Here is a 19,516-nt window from a genome sequence, read left to right on the forward strand (position 1 = left end):
TAGGCACAGTTAGAGGGTCCCTGGTTCAAATCCAGGGTAGGGCTTCTGTGTGGAGTTTGCATGTTCTCCCTGTGTGAGCGTGGGTTTTCTCCGGGTACTCCAGCTTCCTCCCACAGTCCAAAGACATGCAGGTTAATTGGTGACTCTAAATTGTCCGTAGGTGTGAATGTGAGTGAATGGTTTTCTGTCTCTATGTGTCAGCCCTGTGATAGTCTGGTGACCTGTCCAGTGTGTATAGACAATAACATGTTATGAAGCTGAAAACAGCAAACTTAACAGCAACAAACTACTAAGACCAGCATGCTTATTGTATGTTTAACGTATGCACTAAAGACCAAAGCAAGTTCCTTATAACTGAAAACCTACTTAATAATAATAATAATAGTAATAAATCTTATTCAGATTTTAAGATTAAGAAGTACAGTATTTCCCACTGAAATGTAGTGGAGTGAACGTATAAGAAGCATTAAATGGAAACACTTAAGTAGGCCTCATGTACTTGATGACTTCCCACCACTGATTTGGCATCTCCTTAGCACATGTGTCATACACAAAAATAAAAGTGACGCCCCAGCAGCAGCTCACTGTGTAGTGAAGCACCATACAGTAGAAATTGTGCCCTCTATTGGTGTAAACACACAGCACAGGCTCCATGTTTCACAAACTGCAGGCTGAAACGCTACTATATTCATCCCCACAGGACAATTCACATTCACACGCAGCTTGTTGACTCGTATACTTGCTTACGCTCTTCTTAAACTATACAACGTAAGGAAGGCACGAGGCAACACAGCTGCAACCTCGAGCGCATCAGCGCAGCGACAGAGAGGGGAGTGATGGAGGGGCTGCAGTTGTCATGGAAACGCCGGGGTGGGGGCGGAGCGTTGGGGGAAGTGGGACCAGTTTGTTTTGTTATTGAGGGTCACGTGGCAAGGTGCAGCTCCTCCCACCTCCCCCCGTTACCACCGATTCAACCGTCTCGAGCTCCTGCTCCGGTCAGTTACTACAAAATGGCTGCAGAGGCTCCTCCGCCGACGAGAACCTCCTGAACGCTTCATGGTAGGATTCATTAATCCCTCTGGGCGCTCGAGCACGACACATTTGCACCGTGTTGCGCTGCGCTTTCGGAAATATGCGGTGTTTTGAAGTTAAATGCGGCAGCTGGGGAGGGGAATGGAAATATTTTCAGCTCAGCCCACTTTGACATCAATGTTTTCTTCGCTGCGAGGGCTCTGTATCGCAGTTGTCGGTGCCAGAAGGGTCCTTGTGTTAACTTAATGCATGCTACGACCTTAGCATTGATTTGTGGGGTTTCCTTTTAGTGGCCTTACGGTAACATGAACTAGTTGGCCTAACCAGCACTGTGGCTCCACAGCTGAAATGATTCAAGGGCACCCTGTGTTATTATTGCTTGTTGAGTTGTCTCTGTACTTGGTTGCTGTTGCACTGGTGTGTAGGAGTGGAGTTGACATGGATATTGTTGCAGCTCGCGCTCACTACACATGCTACGTGCTGCTGCAGAGGGAGCTGCCTGGATCTAACATGCATCACCTGACAGGGCAGTAAACGCATTAGCAAGCCGAGTTTACCTGCTTTAGTCATGTCCACATATGGTTTGCTTTTGCAGTTTGATTTACTGAAAATATCCTTATCCAATCAGCTAGCAGACCTTTGCTTGGAAATAAATGCTGGAGTGGCTACTTTATGTGCAGAAAATACAAATGCTGAAATTAGAGACCTCTCTTGACATAATCTAATAAAAATAACTTTGTTTACACAGTACATTTCAGCAAAGATGCACCCCAAAGTGCTTAACAAGATAGATCTGATTAAAATAAACAATAAAATAAATTAGATTGTTGTTGAATTTGTAATATTCCAAAAACTGTATGCACTGTAAATCTTGTTGTGCAAACCTTGCATCTAAAATTGCTTCCTGTATTCCCTTCACCATAGAGACGAGCATCATTGCCCGCCTCCTGCAGGATCACACACTCCTAAAGGAGAAAGCAGTGTGTACAGACTGGGAATGCCAGCACCCTGATGCATGTAGAGGGCAGGCTGACGTAAGCGCTGAGGCCCGTTGGTTTTACTAATGTGTTAGAGTCCCTAATTTGGGTCTGGGCCTGGCAAGGGATGAAGGGATGGTGGCGGTAAAGGGAAGGGATGGGGGTGGTGGGGGTCTTTTCTGTCCCTGCCGGGTCAGGGGCCCCAGTCAGCACCCAGGCCTCTGAAAGAGGCAGTGTGTATTCACAGAGAGGCGCCAAAGGGGGCTTGATAACAAAAACAGGCCACTAAATACAGTGATTACTATAAGGCTTAGGTCATAGCCTCACTTTCAGTTCAAAACTCTCGATGGCTTTTTGCATCGGAGCTGGACGACAGGGCCGGGGGGCATTTTGCCAGATTGTGTCATTTGGTTTGGCGGGTTGTTTGGTGTCAGTGATCGGATGCTTAGCTGGAGGCCTCGGTGGAAATGATGAGCTTGCATTCTGCGAAAAGCAGTTTATTGCTGTCAAAGAAAAATGTTTTGCTTCTTGAAGTTTTGATTTTATTTTTTAAAAAGGCAGTTTGCTTGAATGCTAGTTGCATTTATCCTGTGTTGGTTTTTGAATGCTGGACTAGAAGGTGCTTTATTTTCTTTTATAGATACTACTTCTTTAAGGCTGTTTGCAGTGCACTTATCATTTTCAGCAATAAACCAGTTTTAATTCTCTGTAATAGAATGTAAGACGTTCTGCAGTGGGGTTTTTTTTAGATAAATGTTACTTTAAAGGGGAACACCACCTAAATTAAGAATTCCAATATGTTATTTCCATGGCCAAGGGAAGTTCAATCAATGTGTGTGGACATGAGCTACTCTCTGTCAAGGCCAGAAGCCAGAGAAGTTGTGAAGAACTTGTGATGTCACAGGGAGAACATCTGGAGCTGCTCAATAAGCAACAAATGGGAGCCTTGCTTGTTGTTTGTTTTCTCTTTTTTTATACCCAAATAAGCTTTATTCTATTGTAGTTCAGCTCTGAAACAGATAATATACTCAAATAGGCCCCGAACAGACAGAGCTCAGTGTGCAGGTTGCAAAAAGCGGGTATACCACACTGCTTTTTTTTTTTTTAATGTAAAGCCTGCTTCGATAAGACGCAGCACTTTTTGCAGCTTTATGCATCTTTTTTTTTTGTTATTGTTACCAGGCAACCACCAGATCACCTTTCCATAGCTTTACCACTATTTTCTATGTAGTGAACTCATATATCTGTATCTTAAAATCTGCATAAAAAATTAACCAGCAGAGGGAGATCCATGTGGGTACATGAGACCCTCAGAGAGAGGAGAAACCACAGGGCGTACCACCAGGAGCTTCACCTGCGTGATGGTCAGTTCAAGGCCTATTTCAGAAATGTTTGGGACAGTTTGACAATTAACTCTCAGTCTTCAGGCCTCATTACAGTTGGTAAAATATTAGAGAGTGGTTAAGGCTACAGATTGTTGTCCAGGGTGACGTTGAAAGTCTGCTAGTGTTAGCTTCACACAAACAATGTATGCTACTATTTGTTGTCATCGCCGCCACAGTAGGCCCACCTCTTAGGCTAATTCATCTGATTGGACAACTGGAACTTTTTCTGTCCTGATTTGACGTTTTTTCAGCTTAAGGTGTTCAGGGCATTCCTTAAAAAGTGTAAGGCTAATAGAGTGAAAAAATGGAGAGGCTCAGTAACATGAATGCAACAAGCAAATGCTTCACTCTCATTGAAAACAATTACAAAAAGCCGCCCCAGGCTGCTAAAACTCTCTCTGTCTGATTGTGGCCATACTCAGAACATTCCCTTGGGTGCTCTCAGTATCATCTTAACATCTTTTCTAATTCATTTTCTATGGAGCAGCTCCAGACTTCATACTTGACGTCACAAATTTGAGCTATAGCGCTCGACTTTTTGGATTTGAGAGAGAATTGTTCATGTTTACAAAAGTTTTTGGACTGTCTTAGAGCATAGGAATAACAATATTGCATTTAAAAAATGGGCATAGTTCCCCTTCAAAGCATTTATCTAATCGCCCTCTACAGAAACAAAAACTCCGCAGCACATGATCCATCTGGCTGCAGCTCGGAGTTATGTGAGACGTCCCTTACATGCAGGCTATTACTCCACACAGAGGCACGGTTATTTTTTTCGATTTATGAAGACAAATGTGGAAACAGTGAGAAAGCTACGTGATTAGAGTTTAAAAAGACATTTGTTAGGGATGTCCTCTGATCTCCTGCACCAATAAATTGTCATCTGGGCTTGTGAAAGAGTTCCCATTACTTCTGGAGCAGACAACTGACATTGGGACTGGAGGCAGTGCTTTTGGAGTGTGTCCATCCAAGTTATTTTAGGGCCTGTTCAGAGTGCCAGGAGTGCAGCATAAGTTTCTCTTTTCCTTGTCGTTAGCTTAGGTCAGAAAGCATTAACACGACCACACTGAGAATAGCTTCAAGTACTTTAGAGAGTGCAATCCGCTTTGCAGAGCACAAGGACTTTGTTAGTGCTTACCCAGCAGTTTTTAAACCTTCGCAGGATTTGAGAGGTAGCACTGACTAATTTGGCCTTTTGCTTTTTATGTTTTGTTTTTCGTGGCGCGTTTGAAAACCTGCTGTAGCACATCAGATAATTTTCAGAGCAATTTGAAAAGGCTGTGCCGCCCTGAAGTGCGATTGCGCAGACGTGCAGAAGGGGCTGCACACTCTGCCGTAGCTGAGGCGGCTGCTGCTGTAGTTGCTAGCGAGCGTTCTCCCAAGGGCTCACCGTGCTCTTGTTTGGCTTGCAGCGATGGCATTCCTGGCTCTGTGCCCAGCGACTGCCGTCTAGCACCCCTTCCCCCATCTCTCTCACACACACACACACACAAACCAGCCCCATCAGTTGAAACCCCCTCATCTTCATTTGCTCCAATGTGGGGCAGCTCGGCATTTACATGTCCACATTTCACCTTGCACACATCAACTCCCCTTCATCTCCATCTCCACTCAATTTTCTACAAATTTTACACCTGCTTTTATTAGGCTGTCCTTGGTCTCTCCTCAGTCTGACTCTGTTTTTTTGCCTTCCTTTGTCAGCAGAGTGAGTGTCTGGTTTTAAGAGGGACACCAAGCTCTAATCCTGTTGTTCTGACAGGAGGGTGTAATTCCACAACAGAGCTGAGCTCATTGACCTACGTCCTTCATATCCACACTAGCTGTGCTTCCCCACTACAAACGACTGCTCATGATGTAGCTCAGCCTGCTACTATGAGTAAACATCAGATGAAAACAGCTGTCTTGCAGCCTCCTCTGTGTGATTTATTTATTTATTATTAATATCTAATATCTACATTTGATAAACAGGCGTGTTTGAATTGGCTTTCTTTAAAAAAAAAAAAAAAAAAAAATCATAAGTAACGACTACTGGTTTAATGAAATGCTTGTCCTTGTAGTGCCATTATATTACCAGAGATGCTGCAGCATCCAAATGGGCAGAAGGTGCCATTACTGCTCTCTTTCCATCAGCCAGTACAGTCCAAGGGACGCACATCTGTCCAAGCCAGGCAGATGTTTGGAAACGGCACGGCGGCTCTCATCGAGAGAGACTCCCTCTGTCCTGCTCAGGGACCCAATGTTTCTTAAACTGAAATCATTTTGACGCTTTGCTCGGCACTCACTCTCCTCATCCGGGTTGGAGGCCGACAGCAGCTCACATTAACTGGAGCATCTCTCTTATCCTCTGATCCTACATGACACAAGCCCCACTGATGCCTTTGAAAGGAGCAGCACCAGCTATATTTAGCATGGCAGCTGCACCAGCAGGTTCCATATCCAGCCTCTCGAGGGTGAAAATAAGTGTTTATGATGTGAATTGGTAGATAGGTGCATGCAGGCGGCGTGGTTTTGTGTCCAAGGAAATTCCAACAACCTGATCTCATGCTTGCAATCTCGACCACAGTCCAGTAATAAGGATGCTCTGTTTATCATGCAGCTTCTTTTCATTGCTGCTCTTTACGACCCGTCGGGCCTGGAGTGCTGCAGGATAGGCTGAATTCTGTTTTCAGTTCCTGCAAGCGTTGAAGGCATGTGCTGCTGAGCCAGCCAGGTGGCCCAGTGTGTGAGTGAGTGATAATGTCTAAAAATAATATAGCAAATTTGTTGCAGGTGATACATGCCATATTTTCTATTTTTAAACAGTCTGGATAAAAACAAATAATCAGTCACTAAAGTGAAAATGTTAAGCTGGACAGATATTCCAGCTTTTTTGTAAGTTGTTTTTTTCCCTTTTTGGATCTGTTAGCAGTGGTCAAAGACTTTGTTGCTGAGCTGAACTCCAGTTGATGTAAAGTTAATTGAGAACAGCCTTGGTTGGTGCTGTTTTGATACCAATTACACATCTAAATGATGTTCGACCAGAAATGTATGAAAACATTTGTTGCTGTAGCTGTTTGAGGTTGAACTTCAACATTATTATTTAAACCCCATTTCCACCAAAACTAGCAGGGTTTTTAAACATTGGAAAATCCCTTAGTTTTTTACTGGTGTGTCACATTCGACGTCACAGACATGCTTGAAAACAAGCTAGCAAACAGTAGAAAGCAGCATGGAGGCCAGTGGTTACTTCTTTTGTTATATCTCTTACTTATTATTCAGTCTCTCTTTCAAACTTGGAGCAGACTAATTGGGAATGATGTTTGAGCACTGCTTGTGTGGAAACAAGGTATTTTTGATGTGGCACACCATTGCATCTTGCTGGTAAAGGGGCGAAAATTAGCGCGTTCACCCAGGTGTTATATTTCTGTCAATGCCAATTAGAGCAGCAGCCGATTAATATCCATGACTACTGCAGAGTCACTTGACCTGGTTGTGAATGCTGATTGTAACCATTCTCATTATCATTAAAAAAAAAAATAAAAAAAAAAGTTGTTGGAGTTTTTTGTGCAGCAAGATGCACCTGTCAGGTTTCTGGGTTGATTCGAGTTGCATGTTTATTTATGTCGTTGTCTTTCTATTAGTGTGTAAGTTCATCACTGATCTGTGGGCCATTTGAAATAACGCGAAGACAGACTTTGTACTAAGCAGAATGCACTGGTTTCCCTCAAAGAAATATAACAATAGCAGTTTGATTCCTGACTGTCTGGACTGTGTAACAAATTCTCCACATGAGACAGCAGTGCTAAAGATGATATAAAGTGGAGCAGAAGAAATACTGTGGGGTCTGATCTTTGCAGTAAACCAGAGGCTTCCTCGTGGTGACCCTTTGTCACCTGTTTGCTAACCGCTCAGTCTGAGAGACGAGGTGACCATGGCCTCTGGGAGGCGGTGGCATGGCAACAGCTGCTGTTCACAAAGCATGGCTGCACACTATGCAAGGTCAGATTGGAAAATGTAGTCTCCACAGTTCAAAGCAAAGGTATACCATGTTTTTTTTGTTGTTTTCATGCACTTTCAGTCAGGTTGAGAATGCACATTAATGTGCAGTGAACATGCACCATTAGAAACATCAACATTAGGCATGTGTGTGATCATTACTCACACATATATATATATGTGTATATATATATATATATATATATATATATATATTTACAGGAAGGGAGCCCTGCACTTAAACATGCGTTCAGATTTTAAACCTCTCGCAACCGTTTGGATTTTCTCCTCCATGCTCAACCATTTCACACCATTGGGCTGTGTATTGGCAAGAATCTAGTGATACGATATATATCATCATACAGGAATTGTGATCATGTAAGCACAGCGTTTACTACGAAATACATTTACATAAATATTTTAAGAAACTAACGATGTGCTTTTTATGACTCTGCTTGTTTAATAGGCCCATGCTCTTTGGGTTTATGCTAGCGATATGTTGTTACGTTGGAGTCAAATGGCCAAAGAAGGATTACAGTACTGCCATCAAGTGGTCGGGGTTTAAACACAGCACAAAATGAACTACTACCATGAATCTTTGCATGTAAAATAGTAGGGCTGCCCCCAACTAAGAATTTTCCTTGGCGACCAATAGTCATCATTTAGGGCCATTAGTCAAATAGTCGCCCGCATGTTAAAGGTTAGAGAAAGAATAGTATCAGTAACAGTATCAGCAAGCCGCCTGTTAATGACGCTGTGGGCTAATGGGCATGTAGCTACTTCCATGTTTCAGATATGTCATGTTTGTAGTCGACCAATGAAGATGAGTTTACATATCACCTTGGGTTCGTCCTTCACCTTCTCAAAATGATCCAGACAAAGTACATTTTGTAGGAATCACTCCGCCAAAACACTTGAAACAGTTTGCTAACTTGGCCTGTGCTACAGAAAATGCTGACTTCTTGTAAACAAGTAAAGCCTACTAGATATCTCCAACCTGTGTCCTGTATAATCCAACACTGCCTCCTCTTCTTATTCATTTCTGGCACTGTCCCCGAAATGTTACTAAAGACTACACTGAATGTCCCTGAGTTGAGATGATCGAGTCAAAGCTGGCAGCCGAGTGACTTCTTCAAATGCTCAAGGGGTGTTTCTGTTTTCTTACTTTTTATTTTCATTTTTGAAAGAGAAGAAAATGTTACTGTCATCCTACAGTATATGAAAGACAGCACGAAACTCTGGTGGTAAAAAACAGTGTGTCATCATAACATCACTAAAAATAAGCCTAGTTGAATTCTGTTGTCACTTGAGTTGTCGGTTTCTAACTTCTGTTGTCTTTGTTGAATGTAGTACTAGGCATTGGACGATATGAAAATTACATGTCACAATTATCCTAGCCAAAAATAATTGTGATTCATGATACTATTCTGATGATCATCAAAATAAGCAAAACAAATATTTTAACTTCTATCTTTTTGTGGTGATCCACGATAAAATCACGTATCATTCCATCCCTACGTATTGCATTTGCCATCAAGGTCAAGAAAGAACAATCAGGATGAGACAATGACACAGTTTTGTTTTTTGTTTTTTTTTTCGTTCGGGGTTTTTTGTTTTTTTTTTTTTTTTTGGCTATTCGGAATCCTCTCATGACCCCTCGCTCTCATGACTTGCTTCAAGCCCTGACTCAGATACTCAGAAGCCCAGATTTGCGCCTCAGTTCCTGATGCCTGTCCAAGTCCATCTTCTCGTATTTCCAATTCCATTATTGAACCTCCACAATCAAACTGATTTCAGTGCAGTGCTTAAGGGCGCTGTCTGTCTCCACCTGACTGTGCACTAGGGCCTCGGGGAGCGCTTGTTGCCAGGCAATGGCACACACCGCTGTCGCCTGCAGCAGCACAGGCATGGCGGGAGAAAAGGCTGATGGTTTTAATTTCACATTTCAGGTTCAAGGATTCCAACTCGTGTATTTTTCCAGGCAGGTTCTTCTTCTCTCAAGTCCTTTAAAAACTTAGATTCCAGCTTTTATTTTCTTGTTCTTTTTGCATAGAGATATAACTGTCAGCTGGATGCACTGGCACATGAAACTACGAGGCATTATCAGGTGGTTTTTGACTAGAGTATCAGCAGTGGACAGTTTTCCTCTCAGGACTGGGGAGAGAAGGTTTAGCCTGTCACCAGCTCGGTGTTGTCAACAGATGAATGCTGCGCATAAAGTCGTCTACAACCCAGAACCCTGGCACGTATTGTTTTCCTGTGGTCTGCCCACATATTAGTTATGTTGGGATCTGTTGCCGTGGCTCAGTGTGTAGACTGTTAGAACAGGGGCCTTGTCTCATTGGCCCCCACTATGCTAAACCTGCAAAACCTCCCTAATGGTTTCCAGAGCCAACCCCAGAGACCACCAAATCAAAACGCATACACACACATGCTCAGTTTGCACTGTTCAAAACATCACAGTTTGCAAAGTGCAACACAAAGCCACATTCCTGTCTGGTGGCTGTAATAGAACTGTGCATGTGATCTGGTGTGTTATGACAGAAGCCATTGACAACAATGATTTTACCTTGGAGAGCAATAATCAAACACTGCGGCCAAATGAATTACTTTTGCAGGTGTTCACCTGCCTACTGGTGCCGAGGCACGGTATCTGTCTCCTCCATTGGTGACTGGGATAAAAACATGTCTGTCTCTGTCTCTTTTTTGTTTTAAAGCTGTGAGAAGAAGCAAAAAACACGAGAAGAGAACCATTTGATGGAAGATAAGAAAAAGAAAAAGCAAGAAGAGAAGAAAAAGAAAGAAGCTGCTCAGAAAAAGGTGAGCTTGTAATGGTAACAGTACACTCATGTTTAACCCATTGACTCTGCGTACCATTTAATGAACACGGTAAGATACTGTAAGCCCCCAGTCAGTGTTGGTTCATGCATGGCCGACAGTCCACTTCGTTATCCCCGGCCAGTCTCAGACGAAGCGGCTGTAACACCATCTGTACTATTTTAAATGTTAGGTGGTGCACAACAAAGCGCGGGCCTCCACTATGCTCAGGTGTTTTTGCTGGAGTTACATCACATCGATCACATGCACACTGAGCAGCACATGCATTTTGTCATGTGTGTTTCCACAGGAAGCATTAAACAGAACGTTATGTAGTTGTCATCCTCGTCTTTAACCCGCAGCCCCCCACCTCTACCCCTCCTCCTCACGTTTCCCTTCAGTAGCTCATCTGTTTTCAGTGTTTGCCTGCTGTTCTCAGTAATACGTTTTATGTATCCTTGACCCTTCTTGTCGGGGGCTGCGGAAAGTATGTTTGTGTACGTTTCTTAATGTATCAGCGGAGCGTTTGTGTTATCTATTTTACTCCTTCTCCAGCCACAAGCACGGTGAACCCACTCACCCCACCGAGCAGCAGGAATGAACATGAACCTTTTAGCATTTCAATAGATGAGCAAAACCAGCCCCTGAACATTTTGTTCCGATTGCCCTGGCTAGTTGCTCCAGCACTGTCGTGCAGCTGGAGAGCCAGCCAATGCAACTCAGATGTTGATGGCACATTAACATTTAGGCCCACAATTTTCACCTATAAAAGACGCTTATTGCTTAATTATAAGTTAGTCTTCTATCTGTTGCTAATATTTGTTTTCTGATTTTTTTTTTTTTTTTCAGGCCACAGAACAGATAACCAAAGGTGAGTTGCGGCTTCTTGTATTAAACTTGTTTTTTCAGTGTTTTCTTTCTGCCACCCATATAATATGGACACCTCAAAGTTGATGTCTTTATTAAGTATGTTTTTTTTGTTGTTGTTGTTGTTGTTGTTGTTGTTTGTTTGTTTTTTTGGCCTGCAAATATGACCCTTCATTAGGGCTGGGTATCGGTACTGAATACATTTTTAAATGATAGACTAAAGGTGCTTTCACACCTGCCCTGTTTGGTTCTGTTCATTCGAACTCAAGTTCGTTTGCCCCTGAAGTGCGGTTCATTTGGGCAGGTGTGAACACAGCAATCGCACTCGGGTGCCCACTAAAACAACCAGACTGAGACCTTTTTGAAGAGGTCGTCTCCATCTGGTAACAGACGAACTCTGGTGCAGTTCGTTTGTGGTGAGAACGTGTTCCGACCTGGATCTGAACCAACTGCAGTCACATGACCCATTGTTTGGGTTAAACATGAGCATGTTACAGTCCTGGAGGATTATTAATGTGCACCTCCTCCTGTACTGCCTTAATATGCACATTCAGCACATCCAATGCATCAAAACATTGTTTTCTAGTTGGAGCCGCCCCTCGTTTTCAAACTGTATGGTTTGACTAAAATGAACAATGACAGCAATATAGTCCACGATGAGCAGCGCTAAAATCAACCTGCATAGTTGTCCCTCCATTGTGACATTAGAAAGTGTCACATTTATCTTGTAAGTGTACTTTTCTTCAACGTTTTGTTTACTTTCTGGATTTTTCCCACATGGATATTCTGACCAATCAAGAGAGCCTTGTGAGAGCTTTCTCTCACAAGACATTTTATCTGGTCCACGTGTAAATGCTGCCGTGAGAACACAAACCAACTCTAGGCTATTATGCAAATTCCTAACAAAATTAGTCCCTGATTTGGACTGAAGACAACGCTAGGTCTAAAAGCACCCTTAAATGAGTAGTATTGAAACTTCTCCAGTCCAACAATACCTGAATTCAATCCTTTTTGTACCCAGATCTGGAAAAAAATGACAGTTTGTATGATTTTTCTTAAAGCCAGTCACTGCAAGCTTTCTTCGATTTGATGCAGTGTGTGATTGGCCCACTCCCACAGCAGCTACAACCCATATAGTCAGTTGTGTGGTTGAGGGCAGTGTACTTGAGTTGACAGATCAGCATGTCAAGATTCCACCAAACATTTGAAAGTATGGCTATCCTACATACTTATGGTGTCTGATAAGAATAAATGCATAACATTTGAAGAGATTATTTCAGGAAAATCTTGTAATAGGAGTGACATCAGGCATGAAGAAAACTTCCAGGTGGGACAGCTGCACCTTGTTTACAATGCCAAAACAAAAAGGCATCAAATGACGTACTCTGTCAGTGTCAGTGTCACTTTAAGGGTGCTTGTATCTGTACTGGTTTGGTCATTTTTTTAACGATACTCAGCCCTAACATGCAGTAACACAGAGTTTCTCACTGCAGGTGAAATTATACTTTACTGACTTTGTCTGCCATGAACTTTGCAATGAGTTTGTGATATGATGTTTTCTAACAGTAGGGAGACTTACCGTGTGGGCGTGTTAAATTGTGTATCCTCCTAATTAGACGGAAAACGCCTGTGCTTTTTTGCCTCGGAGCCCCAGTTTGCCCTCTGTTCACTGCTGTGCAATTTGGACATGAAGCATTAGCTTTCATTATAGTAAAACATCTTTAACTGAAACATTAGCAGCAGCCAGGTGGTCCATACTACCTGAGCCAAAATGGAGGCCAGGTGCCCATACAAGACTAATAAGGAGCACAGGGATGCTGCAGCTGCTCCTCGGACCTCCCCGTAGGCTCCTCAGGCATACCTAGGAGGGTAGAGGTGAGGAGAAATCTCAGAAGAGGAGAAAACGGAGCAAAATAACCACAAATCAAAAAAGAGAGAGGTGAATAAAGTTGACTGAAAGGTGACTTCTGAAGGGAAGAGTGTGCTTAGCTTGCAGGTTTTGAACTCCTGCTCTGTGGCAGCTGCAGACCCACTCCTCACTCTGTCTCCCCCAGCCAGTGCTCTTAATGACCAGAGAGAAGCGGGTAGACAGTGTTGGACAGTCGGTTAGTTAGCCCAGGAGCAGATCTCGTGGTCGAGATGAGCCGGCAGATGGGAGAGGGACTTAATGTCTCGCAAGGGATGGGCAGTGTGAAATCTGATTAGAACTTCTGGCCGACTTTGGCAGCGTAGCCTTAATGGCAGCAAGAGAATGGACACCTAATTACACTGTGAGTGTCTTTGTGTGTTTTTGTGCCCAAAGCTGTGTTCAGACAAATGTGTTTGGAAGCCAATTTTGTTTAGATCAGTAAAAAGGAGTAAGTCCTCCTCTTATGGGTGCATACGACTGTGAACTCTCCACCGTCAAGGGTCAGCGCCTTGACCTCCCACTCTGTCCCTGAAGGATGAGTTAATGAGACTGTAATGTCACAGAGGTGCCCCCTCCCTCCCCTTATTCCTCTTGTGTGAGTCACTTTCAGCCCCTCACAGTTTGCTGCACTAATGAATGTGATCTGGGTTGGCTGTGTTAGTATTCTCTTTGTCTCTTATCTACTTTGTGTTGTTTCACAGCATCCACAAATTGACCTATATACCAAGTTTTTTTTCTCCCCGTCTTCAAACCAGGCTGTGATGTGCACAATTATTTTCTTGGCTGCTGCTCATAACAGCAACATGCCATGACCCCATTTTACTGTGATCTACAACCTCTTAAATGTCACGTTTGACTCTTTAGCATATTCAGCGTATCTGTGCACTCCAAAGTTACCATAGTTTTCTGGTTTCCTTTTCATTTCTAATTTTTTTTTCAATTCAGTTTAGTTTCAATTAGTTTCCACAGTATGTTTGTCAGTTTCAGATTAATTTTAATTTTCTGAAAATCTTAGGCTTAGTCCAACTTGTATTACTTTTAGTACTCGTTTTATTTATTTATTTAGTTCAATTATAACAAGGGGTATGTGTTAGGGACAAGATTTAAAGATACAGTGTGTAGGATTTAGGGGGGTGTACTGGCAGAAACTAAATATAAGTATGTTGTTTTTAGTAATAAACTGAAATTAAGAATTGTTGTGTTTTTGTTACCTTAAAGTGGGTTGTTAATATCCATCCACGGAGATCGCCATGTTGCACTGAGTAGTGGCCCAGAATGGACAAGCCAAACACTGGCTCTAGATGGGGCTATTTGCATTTTCGCTTCAGCCACTGTAGTTTAGCGCCCCCTCTGAGATGTTGTTCAGTGGTTTTACCAATTTAAATAATCGATTCCGCTTGTATGGAGAGGAAGAGACCTCTGCAGGTAATTCTGCTACCACTAAAAACCTCCTGAACAACAAACATTGAAGGAATCCTAACCAGGAGAGGTTTCAGCTGGTTGAAAACTGCAGTCTGCACCACTAGCTGCCACTAAATCCCCATAAATCTTAAACACTGGACTTTTAAGGAGTTCGGAAAAGTTGGTTACAACATAAACACAAACTTTGTGAAGGCAGTTGACTCACAGTCATGTAGACATCCAAGTCTCTATGAACATATGCACCCCATTGTGCTTGTTGTGTTGACAAATTTGACCAAATTGAGACTAAAACGGAAGTCATTTCGTGTATATTTTTATTCTATTTTGGTTATCATTTGTAAGTACACAACATGGTTTCAGTTAATTTAGGTTTTTAACTGCAGCTGAATTGTCCACAGAGGTCTCTTCCTCTCCAGAGCAAACGGACCAGGTGATTAAAACTGGTTAAAAACACAGTTTCATGTTAAAAAAATAAGTGTTCCTCCTACGCTGTTTGGCACATCCCAGATGAGCAGCTCGTCTAGCACCAGTAATGTGTGCTCACCTATTTTCTGATCGAGAAGCTCAGGAGGTTTTAGCAGGAGGCAAACAATGCGCAGAGGTCTCTTCTTCTCCAAAACAAATGGACCCAGTGATTTAAAACTGGTAAAAACACTGAATAAAGCAGTTTTGCGTTTAAGAAACAGTGTTTTTTCCTATGCAATACGCAAGTGGCCTTATCTAGAACCAGTGTTTGGTGTGTTTGTCCTTGACCACTGTAAAAGCATAGTGATGCAACATGGCGATCTCCCGCTCCCTTTGTAGATATAAACGTGTCAATCTAAGGTAATAAAAACATGATTCTTATTTTCAGATGATTATACATCAAAGAAAACATACCTCGTATATTCCATTTATGACAGTATATCCTCCTAAATCCTACACACTGGACCTTAAAACTATAATAACCTTTCTTCAGCCCTGTTGTGCTTCAGTTAGTTTTCTGTAGGACTGTGTTCGACTCAAGAAAGTCCTACTTGAGGATTAATTATAGTATTCTTTTTTCTACAAACCAATTAGTTGACTCACCTGAAAACAATCAGTATTATTGTTTCACCGCAAATAAATTTCAGTCAGAGATGCAGAAAATTCTCTAGAGCTCATTTCAAATCAAAGAATATTTATAAATATAATTGTGATGCCAAAGAAGTGAGTGTTATTTTACTTTTAATGACTGTAGACTAATGACTCATTCACCATAAAAAAGACCATAAAAACAATAGATTGCCAAAAAATCCCATTTGTGACATAATGAGTGACTAATCAACTAAGAGAGGCAGATTGTATCTGAAACTAATGAAGGGTACATTGGGAACTAATTAGGAGAACAGGGCTAGTGTGTAGGCTGAATAAACAGGCATCCATACACGGGAGATCTCCAGGAAGACCCCGAGCTCCATAGTAACACTACACCACCTCCTGTCTAGTCTAGCAGAGAGGCCCACTCTGGGACCAGCAGGAGGGAAAAGGGAGCAGAAGAAGAAGGTGGGCTGTGAGGAGAGAGATGGCATGAATTGTTGTAGTTACATTTGTGCAAAGTACAGGGAGGCGGCTGCTAAAATACGGCGCCTTTGGTTGATTTGAGAGAGCTAGAAAAGGGCATGCAAGAGCAGAAGAAACAGACGGAGCCATGTGAAACTGTGAGAATGTACGCCAGTTTCCTGTTTGCCGGCACAGCTGAGGGGGCCCTTTGTAGGATACTTCTACTGGCTCACTTCTCAGACACACACTCTCACTCCAGCAGTCCCCTTCTATGACAGGCACACACCAGCAGCATATGTACATCGTGTGCTTGTGCAAACACACATATGGTTTTACTCATATAGTTTTACATTGCTACTTCCAACTACTACACAGAGCCCCCTGCTTTACTAAGTCACACTGAGAATGTTATAAACTTCAGTAGGAAACCTTCACCTAGAAGGGTGCTTTCACGCCATCCAAGTGGACTTCAGTACTTTTCATTTTGTGGGTTTAAAGCAAAATAGACTGGCCACAGGATCCTATGATAGGAGGTATGTGACTTTAGCATTAACAAAGGCTGAGCTACTTTTAAATCCATCTCCTCACTGTCGACTCTTCAGGAAGTTATTTCATAAGAGATCTGACCTATATATTTATGTTAATATGTATATATTATAATATATATTTCTACATATTTATGGTGGCACAGGAGTGCAGTGGTCAGCACTGTCGCCTCACAGCAAGAGGTTCAAATTTGCTGTCCCTTTTGCACGGACTTTGCATGTTCTCCCTATGTCAGAGTGGGTTTTCTGTGCGTGCACCAGCTTCCTCCCACAGTCCAAAGACATGCAGGTTAGGTTAATGGGTGCCTGTAGGTGTGAATGTGGTTGTGAATGGTTGCCTGCCTCCACATGTCAGCCCTGTGATAGTCTGGCGACCTGTCCAGGGTGTACCGCACCTCTCGCCCAGTGTCACACTCTCAAGTCAGGTACACAGCCTCTAAATGGTTGAAGCCTCTTGGATGAGAGGCGAAACGTCTTCAAGAAACTCAAGCAAGTCCAGTACCTACGATGTAGCACTTAAGATTACCCTGACCTGGATGACTGAGAATCTTCACTAACATGTCGACCCCAGAGTTAACTTCCCTTATGTCCAGCACGTCAGATTTATTGCATCAGTCCTTTTCAGCTCGTGGCTATTTTTAGATAACGTTACATTAGACATCACATTAATTTTTTACCTGCCCGATCGGACAACACAGTTTACTTGCCTTGGGAAAATGGACAAGCGTTAACGCCAAGCCGTGGTTGAGCTTGTGTCCTACTGCATATATTTTGCCAGTTCTTCATTAGAAGTGAGTGAAACAGTGACCACTCAGTAACCATCCCTCCATAATAGTATCATAACAGATCCTCTTGTCCATCCTCTTTCCACATGGTCATCGTTGTTCATGAAATAATGTCAAGTAGCAGTCCCAACACATTATGATTTATTACTTTGTGTGCAGTTTGTGACACCAGAGTAGATGAATAAACACATGGGGTGTAGTCAAGTGCAGCAGGACTTCCTGTCAGTTACCAAAATTAAATCTCTGATGATACATGATGACAGTCCCCAAACACTCCGCGTAACCTCATGCTTGGTTCATGTATAGAAACATGCTCGAAACACAAATCAGACCAGAGCTGAAACACGTTGGCACCAATGCGTATTTTTTCCCTTGGTTTGTACCAAATGAACTGAACTACGGGTGTGAAAGCACCTTTAAAATAAACACGTAGCATACATCTGCTGATGCATTAATATTTACACTTAAAACCCACATGCTAATAAAGGCTGGGAGCATTCATGCTGCTTTTATTCACTCAATATAGGTCATCGTCTCAGTAGAGCCAAACTTTGATCTGTGTGTGTGTGTGCCAGGCAGCTTGTCATTTCCTGTGTAGCTCCACAGCAGAGGCCTTCTGCCATCAACAAGCCATACTGGAGTTAATTTCTAAGGGTTAATTAGCTATTGTGTCACTGTTCATGCTGCACGTTTTTATCCCTATTAAAGACAGGACACAACATACATACACATCAAGGCGCACATTTACATAGCGCAATAAAAGATAACATTATTATAAAGTAGTGTCGCGGCAGTAATTTCATAACAGATTAATTTGCCGTTTCACATTCGCTTAATTACGCCCAGCGCTTTGTGTTGAAGAGTCATAAATTGCGGTGTGATCAGGAGGGAATTTATACCAGTGTGCCGCTTGTCACCGTTGCCGCCTCTTCTACATGTCTCATCCCAAGGAGCGTGGCTTAAATGGATGCAGCAGTGCGGTGGCGATGATAAACCACATTTTAAAGAGCAACAGGGGGAACGGCTGATTTTTGCTGCTGTGGAGTGTTACACCATAAATTATGCACATGAGCTTATAAGTCATTAAATGTCTTTTCAGGGAGGGTACAGAGTAATCTGAAGGGCCACACAGATATTAAAGAGTGAAGTTAGTCTGGTGCCTCTGAGTGACAGTCTGGTTTCTCTTTTTACCAAACATGGAGGTTAGTAGGTCAGAAGTAGGGGTGTTACGAGAATTTCTGAAGGTGGCTGTAAAAGGAGCTGTGATGTGGAGACATGATATGTTAATTATGACAGAGGGAAGTTGGGTTGCAAAGGGGAAATCTGTAGTTATGCAAAGAACATCTAAAAATACAGTGTTTCAGACAAATGGACTATTTTTCATTTTGAAAAAGGTTCAAGAGATACCGGTATTCCTACTGAGGATTTGCTGAGTTTGAATAAAACAAAATATTTAATCATTAGGGTATCTTTAAGATGTAGCACCATATGGCCAAAATCTTCTATTTAATGATATATATCAATAAACAGTGACTGTCTTGTAAATTCAAGTAATAAATGGTTGAAAGATATAATATGTAACTTTTCCACATTACAATCTATTTTTTTGTGCATTTAAAATATGATTTGATGAGTCTGGTACTTAAATTATTCAAAACGTTTCCAACAATGTTCAAACTCAGAAAAAATCTGTAATTTTAAAGGACACTGTCCGTGTCATTTGGGCGCTGTTGTCTGCCAGAGGCTTTCATAAATTGACTTTTTATACAGTTTTAAGCCACATATTCACAATACACATTTTAGACTTTGTTTGTTTTTAACAGTATGTGTTAACCAGATGAAGGATTTTAGTCATCAGGCATCTGGATCTTTAGTTATCAGAGAAACAAGCTGAGCAAACGGTATCAGCAGCTCGGCTCCAGCCCCTGCCATTCCAAACACCATTGAAGAAACAATTAATTTTAATGTGAAACTGCTTTATTTAGTGTTTTTAGCTGTTTAAATCACTGGGTCCATTTGTTTTGGAGAGGAGGAGACCTCTATGGATAATTCGGCCCCCGGTTAAAACGTTCTGAACATCTTAATCTTAAGTTATCAGAGAAAATTGTGGGCACACATTAGCAGTTGTTGGGCTAGCAGCTCCTCCGTGACAAGTCGAACAGTGTCGGAGAAACACTGATTTGTAATGCCCAAATGCTTTATTCAGTGTTTATACTGGTTTAAATCACTGGGTTTTTCTGTTCTGGAAAGGAAGAGACCTCTGCATAATAATAATTAAGCT

At 42.2% G+C, this 19,516-nt stretch overlaps 1 protein-coding gene across 5 annotated transcripts in view; it reads left to right on the plus strand.

Moving 5' to 3' along the window:
• The first annotated feature begins 963 nt into the window (after nt 1–963).
• Nucleotides 964–19,516, plus strand: part of tnrc6c1 (trinucleotide repeat containing adaptor 6C1) — a 59,815-nt gene continuing 41,262 nt past the window's right edge. For all 5 annotated transcript variants that reach the window (XM_049560438.1, XM_049560439.1, XM_049560440.1 and 2 more), the window contains exons 1-3: nt 964–1,059; nt 10,087–10,189; nt 11,036–11,057. In XM_049560438.1, the coding sequence (XP_049416395.1) occupies nt 10,127–10,189; nt 11,036–11,057 (85 nt within the window). In that variant the 5' untranslated portion in view covers nt 964–1,059; nt 10,087–10,126. The remainder of the gene's footprint in view (nt 1,060–10,086; nt 10,190–11,035; nt 11,058–19,516) is intronic.

Source organism: Epinephelus fuscoguttatus, linkage group LG19 (assembly GCF_011397635.1).
Source record: "Epinephelus fuscoguttatus linkage group LG19, E.fuscoguttatus.final_Chr_v1".
NCBI lineage: Eukaryota > Metazoa > Chordata > Actinopteri > Perciformes > Serranidae > Epinephelus > Epinephelus fuscoguttatus.